A 9,405-nucleotide genomic window follows, 5' to 3' on the forward strand; every position below is an offset into this window, starting at 1 on the left:
ACACACTCACACACTCACTTACTAACACACTCACTAACACACTCACTCACTCACTCACACACTCACACACTCACTCACACACTCACTCACTAATACACTCACTAACACACTCACTCACTCCCTCACACACACAGCGGCTACTACAACGCTTCAGCGTGCAGGGTGGTTCTGGCGTAAGGGTCCCAGTGGCCCTGATAATGCAGCAGACCACCCCCCCCCCACTGCCAGAACCATCCAAAATAAGTCACCTGATAGTCCGTATGACACTGCATGTGTTCCCCTGTTGGTTTGGTTGTAGTAAGAGTGTAAGACTAGACTGTAATTGAAGATTTTTTCCCCCTTGGACAAACTAAAAGTGTGAAAAAATGACGTTGACAAATTACTTGAATGACAGAAAAGTTACTTTAGGTCTTATTTAACAGCAAGATAAAAGTGGTAATGGACTCAATTTCTAAATGTGAAAATGGAGACAATGCATTGAACCTCTTTGCAGGGAAAGCACAGTAATAACTAAGGCTAATGACGGTGAGTCAGCATTAATAAGAGCAAAGGTCTGCATTTCATAGGCGTCACATCATACTGGAGTTGATAACACATGTTTTTATCTTTCCTCTTTCCTTCACTCCCTCCCTTCTTTCTCTCCTCTCCCCTCCTCTGAGTGGAGTCTAGAGTTTGATTCTGTGAGTTCCCCACTTGCTCCCAAAATAAAGTGCAGAGTCAGAGCACTCCCTGGTGGTGCCAGAAACGAACTTCAGTGACTCAAACTTGGCCAATTTGGGTGTGAGTTACTTAGTCTCCATTCAGCCTCAGCAGCCCGATACGACCCGTTACGGTCCCAGCAGGAGGTTTCCCCGGTTTGAATACAAAGAAACCCGGCAGAGATGAAATTTGGGAGCTTTGGGCTGTTGGTGCTGATCCACATGTTGCTTCTACAGTGTGTTAGTGTGCAGAGATTAATAGAAGTGCTGCCTTTTAATACAGCAGAGGCTCTAAATACACCACTACACACCTTTAAGGTCTATTTTAGTTTCAGTTTTTGACACTTTTAAGACATGGAATCTGTAATATTTCTGGCTTTATCTACCTGTTACAGTAAAGCTTTTCATTCAGACGCATTCGCAAATGTCCGGTGAAATATTACAAGGGGAGAAAATCATAATATTGGAGAAATATCACAAAACCAAATTGGTTTTGAAACATGACCGGGGAGCTCACATGAAGTCACAATAACTCAATGATACACGGCACCTGGTGCATAAGATTAAAATTGGAAATTATCAATGTTTTTAACTTTTTAAAAGTTTTTTTTGTCCCTTTTTTCAACACTGTTGACCCTTCTTTTCAATGTTTGTCACTTTTTTGGACGTTTTCAACACTAACACTAACTTATTAACTTTAGTTTTACAGTTATTTAGGGAACTTATGGTCAATAAACCTAATTTATAGGAAATTATACATAATGTTTGAGTTAGAAAAGCAGAAATTAGGAATTATTGAGACTAAAATTAAAGGAATGGATGTTGATGATAATCACAGACTGGAATATGTCAACTTTTACTCAATACTATTTCAAAAACACTTCAATTTGTTTTTCAAATGCTATCAAATTAAATAAGATGCCCCAAAATTAATGAAGTGAGATCTACGTGAGAAAGTAGAGATTTGTACTTGGCAAAGAGCGTTGTGTGGGATCAATCATGTTATTTTGGGGAATTAAAAAGAACATTAATATAGGAAAACGGGTCAATTTGACCCGAAGACAACATGAGAAGAAGCAACGGCATTGAGTTATAATCTTGTCGTGATATAAAGGGAGAAAAAATGTGCATTAGTGATGGATTTAAAAACTTGTTTTGATCCTGAACGATTTAATGAATAAGTGTGAGCGAGTGGAACTTGTGCCTCTCGCTCATTTTGTCATCATTATGTATTAGAGAAAATATTAAATTTGTCTGCCTAATTCATGAAGTCTGACAGCGTCTAAGCACAGTTAAATGAGACGTTAACTGTACCTCTAACATGCTGTTTGAGATTCATTCAGTCAGCAGCTGGGTGGACACGACTGTGTTTACATGCACACCAATATTACACTATTATCACAAATAAGATGATGAATTTGATACGGGTCATGTAAACAGCATATTTCCTTTGGATAGTCAAAAGAAAGACTATTTCCAAATATAGCATTTTAAGGTGGAGACCTGTGTGTTATGCCGGTGTTATGCACCAGTAATACAAAAAAACTTATTTATCAAAGATTGTTGAATCCTCTAGATAGGCATAATATTCTATTAACTCACCAATATGGGTCACTTTACTACCATGGCTGTCTCTTATCTTGATAATGAGATCTCAGAAGCTTGAGAAAGAAAGGAAAGCACCGGGGGGATTTTCTTAGATCTATCTAAAGCTTTTTATAGAGTAAGTTGTTCTATACTTCTCCTTAAACCTTAACATAAGGGAGTTAAACAATCCACAAGTTATCTAGAAGACAGGAAACAGTTCTCTACTATCAATGATATCAATTCTTCTCTTTGCAATGTCACTTATGGTGTACCACAAGGATCGGTTCTTGGGCCATCTTTATTTTGACTCTAATGATCTATGTAACGTATCGAACAAACTGTGTAAGGTATTGTTTGCTGATGACACAACTGTTTTTTATTCCCATAAGGACCTTGGTGAAAGAGTGAAAGTACTAAATTAAGAACTCATTAAGACAATGCTTGGTTTAACTGTTAAAACATTATCTCTTAATATTAAAGGTGCCCTGCCACACGTATTTCATGACTTTGTGGTAATGTCAAAGTTCTACCATGGACTTCGTAACCTGTTGAACCTTGTTTCAAGCCATTCTAGCGTGATATAGAAAGCCTGCAGGAAGACTCAGCTCCATTTGGGCCAGTTCTAATTAATATTCAAAGAGCTAAGCTGCTTGACTCTGATTGGCTAACAGCTAGCCAATGAGAGCCTGGCTATCAGCATCCTTTAACCAGCTCATGAATAGTAATGAGCTCAGGTAACATGACGTCAGACTAACCAGCTGTTGTGATTGTCTGATTTACCAAACACATCCTTCTTTTGTAGGAAGCGTTCCAAACATTTTCAAAGACTTGGGTATCAACACACACACACACACACACACACACACACACACACACACACACAACCAGCCAACAGTTTGCAGGGCTGCAGCAGAGATGCGGGGCCAAAAGAAAACAACACATTTCTGGTCAAACAAGTCCGACACCAATGGGAAAACACTTAAAAATGCTATTTTGCCTCGCTCCACGTAGACATTAATATTAGTGGAAGACTCACTTAATGTAAACAGCTTAGTCGGAATATTGTCTTCTTCAGAATAAAGGCAAAACAACTGAGTAATATCCACATGAACATGTAGTCACTGTGTATTTTTATCAATCTTGTGCATTGCGTTAACTCCCACTACACATTTTAATCAGCTTTTCTGCACAACCAGAACGTGTCACTTATGCTCACACTGCACAGATGAAATGACCAGTCATGACGGGGTGGGGGGGGCGGGGGTGCACCATAGATGTAGATGAATTATTGAGTCTCTTCTACAACCTAGAACATTTGAGACTTGTGCCAAATCTATATATTGGATTTGGAAACGTTCATACGTTTCAGTGCTTTGATAAATCAACTTATTTAATGGAGTGTGTACCTGAGTCCAAAGCCTGCCGCAGCTCTGCAGGTCCACTGGAGGATGGGGGGGCTCGATACAGAGACTCACTGCTCAAACCTGCAGGATAAAAAAACACAACAGGTAACTATGACTATTTGATAGCAATGGTCTGTTGTTGTTGTTGTTAATTGCTTTGTGATTCTGGATAGTCTTTGTTGTGCATCTGTTTTTATCTTTTATTATCTATTCATGTGAGGTGTCCTTGAGAATCAAGGAAGGCTTTAATGATTAAAATGTATTACACACACGCACACACACACACACACACACACACACACACACACGCACACACACACGCACACGCACACACAGACACATGTATTTTCTCACCGTGTTTCTCGACGGCTTCGATGAGTCTCCGAACAACCACAGGAGCCGCTTCAGACAGAAACTCCACCTCCACACCTGGGAGAGAGAGAGATAGAGAGAGAGAGAGAGAGAGAGAGAAAGAGAGAGAGAGAGAGAGAGAGTTCAATAATTAAAACATTAAAACGACAACTTAAATACAACAGCCATCGGTCTTTTATTATTTTCTCTCTTAATAATTAATGACGTACAGTGAACTCCACCATTAACTTTTAATGTGCCCGCCTTCACTTGTAATAATAAATTCACTCATAAATAACTAATATTCAGGAAAGAACTTTGTTGTTTTACTGCGTAAACCGGTTTCTGTACAACACAAGATGACTATAGATCTAAACAGGTCTCTGAGTCCGGCTGAGAGGTCATTACATCAAATCAAGTTTACAAGTTCTCAGTATTGAAGTAGTTGCTGCTGTGTCTGGAAATCATCAGAAGGTCAAAGAAATAAAAAATATATAAAAATATAGTTAAATTAGTTTCATCAGACAGTTACACCGTGAGCATTTTCTTTGCAATTTCTACAAACCATCCATCTAAATAGATGAAACAGAGTGTGTGTGACTGCGTTTTCCATCTAGGGAATGAACTATGACACACACACACACACACACACACACAAACACACACACAGACACACACACACACACACCTTGTTCTTCATACTAGTCCTGTGATTTTTCCCGACATCTTTAGGTTTACTCATAAGAAAACAACAACTATGAAACATTTACCCAGTTAGAAAAGATTAATACTAATTCAACTGAATAGCGTTAATGTTCTGAGGACTGAGGACCACAATGGAAATAAATCCAGGACTTGATTGTGTTTTTATCCTTGATTGTGTTGGATGTCTTTTCCTGTGCAAGGCGTTCTCATTTCAACCAAATAAATCAAATCAAATCAAAGCTTTTAATTTCTTTTGGGGTTAAAGAAAGTTACGTTCTTCTGGGAAACCAACAAAACACCCATGTGGCGGCAATGCAATGAAATTAGAAATATCTGAATCGGGAGAGGGCAAATCAGCTGTAAACAATCAGATAATACCTGCATGAATTTCAAACTTGCGCATAAGCTGCCTGCCAGCAGCTAATCCACAGGAGAGGATGTAAAAAAGGTAACGCAACATGTGGGATTTGATTACAGTCCATAGGCTGCTGCAGCCGCCATCACTGCATCCACTGTTGGGAATCAATTAGACAGAAGAGAAAGCGCATTTTTCTTATTAAAGATGAAATGCATCAGAGTTTTCAACCAATGCAGGATGTATAGAGCTCAACAGGGTGGTTCTGGAAGTAAAAACTGTTACGTTTCTGGCTAAGGATTTTAATTATCAACCACAATGTCTGAACCATCCAAGGTAGACTCATCCCGATCTAGCAGAAGTTTCTAAAAGCCTGCGTGAAATCGACCTTTGTTTTTAGAAAAACATGCTTTTGTTGGTGACCATCTGCAGAAATACCACAGTATCCACAAATCGAAGCGTAACAGCGACGCCTCTGATTGGTGGCCCCCTAGCGGTTAGTAGATAGTCTTGTACCTTTGCCGTTTTCAAAATGTCATTTTTTTTTTGGTTTTTTGGTCAGCAACATTCAAAAAAAGAAAGAAAAACGTTAACATACGTCACACTTTGTGAATCCAAAACACAGAGCAATCCAAACCTCACCTTCATCAGACTTTCCACCGACACCGTGACTTTCCACTGACACATTTGGGAATGCAACAAGTCAACGAGTCAATGCAATCGGACACAAGTGGGATAAAGAACAGAGAAGAAGCAAAGAGAGAGCAGGATATCATCGGCGTAGAGGGAGTACTACAGATATCAAACCGGGTCCTGCATATTCTACATTAATAAATTAAACAAATTTAATTGTTCCTCTGCGGAGAAGTGCATTTAGTCAGAGTGCACACATACACTCTGTTAAAAAAAACACCTTAAAAACTGGTTCATAACACATCAGACATGTCAGCATTAATAAGAATATGTACTTTTTCCCCTAATGTCTGTATTACATTTGTACACTGTATTTATCAACAGGATTTGAAGAGTTTCATCTGTTTTACTACTTTTTTATATTTGTATTGTTGACTTTAATCTTCTTATTAGTGTTTTTTAGGGAGACAATTTTAACTTTATCTGTCCAGGGACAACGGATGAAAAACAGCCTTTTGGCTAATTCTGGTGCATTTACAGCAATGTTGATTAATTTACACTGTCCCTGTCAAATAAATTAATAAAATAAAAATAAAATAAAATTTCAGACTGACTGACTTGTCATGTGCATTCTTTTTAGACCGAATGGCAATACAATAATAATATAAATAATCATAATAAATACAAATTTACAGTCAAATCGATGGGCACCAATGTACAGCATTGTGAAAGAATCCAATCAGAACTGAGGCATTTATTCCCAGCCTACTTATATTGATAATTCTTGCCTGATCTCTTTGTTTTAACACATTATAATGTATTATCTTCTAGATTATACGTCATAATGTCTAATCTTCTGTATGTCTGTAATGTAATATAATAATCTTCTAGATTAGCCAAATCCATATCATGGCTCATGCAGCATCTCTACAAGTGTCCTGCTAATAATCTGTTCACGTTTTGTTTTCTTTGTTCTATCTCTACTTATTAATGCACCATAATTTCTGTCACAACTCATTCTTGTCCCTCTTTCTTTCTTTCTTCTCTTTCTTTCATCCTCTTCAGCATCATTGTCATCCCTGCTTCCTCTCCACTGCTCAGCTATTCCCTCTCTCTTTTGTTCTTTTGTTGTGCCGTTGTGTCATATCACAACACACACCCACACACAGCTGAGTGTCAGATATATTGAGTTTAATGACACTTGTCTTTTGATGCACACACAAACACACACACACACACACACACACACATAAAAATAAGCATATTGTCTTTTGACAAAACCAACATATCTGCCGTCTCTACAGGTGTACAGACCTGCATCAGCTGTGCTGATTGAGTTTGGTATTGTATGTGTGTGTGTGTGTGTGTGTGTGTGTGTGTGTGTGTGTGTGTGTGTGTGTGTGAGCAACGGCAGATGAATTTCCGGAGATATAGGTCGTTAAACGTACAGTGCTTCCATTAACGTCACTGTCACAAAGCATCACCGAGGCAATATCTCAACCAGGGGAGAGGACGAAGGAGAAGAAGAAGAAGAGAGGAAAGAAGAGGAGGAGAAAAGGAAGGACAATCATAAGAGAAGAGAAGAGGACAAGGAAGTGTGGAGAAGGAAAAAAGACAAAAGGAGAAGAAATTGAGGAGGAAAGAAAAGAAAAGAAGTACAACAGAGTAAGAAAATAAAAGAGAAAAAGACAAAGAAGACAAAGAAGCGGATTAGGGAGAGTGGGACATAAAAGATGAGATGGGAGAACAAAAGACAAAAAGACAAAAGAACAAATAGAGAGACAAATAGAGAGACAAAAGAATAGAGGAGAGGACAAAGAGAAGAGGACATCAAAGAAGAGAATGAGTGAAGAGTACAAGAAGAGAAGAGAAGAGGACAGACAGTAATTAAAGGGATGCAAGATAACAAAGACAAGGACAGAAATAGAAAAGCAGGGAACAAAGAGAGAAAGACTAAGAGAAAGAAAGACAAAAGCAAATAGGACACCAATAATAGAATGAAGAGAGAAGGGTAGAAGAGACATGAGAGGAGAGGGAGAAGACAAAGGAGAAGAATGGACAGAGCAGGTGATAGGGAAGAAGAGACGATTGGGCAAAAATAAAGAGGACGAAAGAAGACAGGAACAAAGATATAAGAGAGAAAACATAGGAGAGGAAAAAAGAGGATAGGGGACAAAAAGAGGAGAGGAAAGAGAAGAAGAGGAGGTAAAGAAAGAGAAGAAGAGGAGGAGAGGAAAGAGAAGAAGAGGAGGGGAGAGAAGATGCGTGAAAAGAAGAGAAAAGAGAAAGAGAGGAGAAAAAAGAAGAAGAGAGAGAAAACAAGGGGAGAAGACGAGAGGAGAAGGGGAACAATAGACAGAGCAGTGGTTGAGCTCTGCAGCAGATACTATAGAGAACGTATGGAGCCACACACAAACACACACACGCACGCACGCACACACACAGAGACACACACACACACACACAAAGACACACACACACATGCACGCACGCACGCACGCACGCACACACACACAGAGACACACACACGCACACTAGGTAACACATCCACTGAAATTACTGTAAATACTCTGCTGGGAGAGAGACAAAGAGGGAGACATACTCAAAGACTGTGTGTGTGTGTGTGTGTGTGTGTGTGTGTGTGTGTGTGTGTGTGTGTGTGTGTGTCATTGAGGTGTTCTGTCATTAAATCATGCTCCATTACATTATACTGCATGGGGCCTACTGCACATTCCCCTGCAGGAACACAAAGAGATATGAACACACATGCCTGTACTGGTCGCACACACACACACACACACACACACACACACAGACACACACACAGACACACACACAGTTCCCCGTATAGACAGCTGTGGTCTCCTATCAGCAGGGTTTGAAAATGATTTATTGATCAGAGTTGGCATTATGAAATGGACCCCGAAACGCTGCTCTTTTCAATTTGAACTGATAACACACACACACACACACACACACACACACACACAAGATAACAGCCATAGATTGAGTGTGGTGCCCATGGTGCTGCTGATAAGTCATATATTAGGCCTCTCTCTTGATATTTAATACTTCATATTTAGGTAAAATACTTGAACACGGGGGAATAAAAAGGGGGCTTCATTTATTTTTTATGTTCACGAGATTATATGTAAGTTTGATCTTTATCTCGAGTCCCTCTGCAGAGATTCAAAGCCTGTGATCTTTCTCCCTGTCCTCGGTCGGCAGGCAGCGCTGCTGCAGCAGGCGGTGCTCCGTCCTGCAGTACCACCCACAGACAGCAGGGGGCGGCTGACTCCAGCCCTCTCTGGACACCGCTGTGGTCTCTCTACAGGAACGCTGCTTCAGAGGGACGTGAGAGGTTCTCCTCCGTCCTTCAGAGGGACGTGAGAGGTCCTCCTCCGTCGGTCCTCCTCTGTCTTTCAGAGGGACGTGAGAGGTCCTCCTCCGTCCTTCAGAGAGACGTGAGAGGTCCTCCTCCGTCGGTCCTCCTCTGTCTTTCAGAGGGAGGTGAGAGGTTCTCCTCCGTCCTTCAGAGGGACATGAGAGGTCCTCCTCCGTCCTTCAGACGGACATGTGAGGTCCTCCACCGTCCTTCAGAGGGACGTGAGAGGTTCTCCTCCGTCCTTCAGAGGGACATGAGAGGTCCTCCTCCGTCCTTCAGACGGACATG

At 40.4% G+C, this 9,405-nt stretch overlaps 1 protein-coding gene across 1 annotated transcript in view; it reads right to left on the reverse strand.

Moving 5' to 3' along the window:
* The window catches only part of pik3r3b (phosphoinositide-3-kinase, regulatory subunit 3b (gamma)), a 183,819-nt gene that overhangs the window by 131,388 nt on the left and 43,026 nt on the right, over positions 1-9,405 (reverse strand). The window contains exons 2-3 of the mRNA XM_034882136.1: positions 4,043-4,117; positions 3,692-3,769 (exon numbers count right to left, since the gene is read on the reverse strand). Of these exons, the coding sequence (XP_034738027.1) occupies positions 3,692-3,769; positions 4,043-4,117 (153 nt within the window). The remainder of the gene's footprint in view (positions 1-3,691; positions 3,770-4,042; positions 4,118-9,405) is intronic.

This window comes from Etheostoma cragini, chromosome 9, assembly GCF_013103735.1.
Source record: "Etheostoma cragini isolate CJK2018 chromosome 9, CSU_Ecrag_1.0, whole genome shotgun sequence".
In the NCBI taxonomy this organism is placed as follows: Eukaryota; Metazoa; Chordata; class Actinopteri; order Perciformes; family Percidae; genus Etheostoma; species Etheostoma cragini.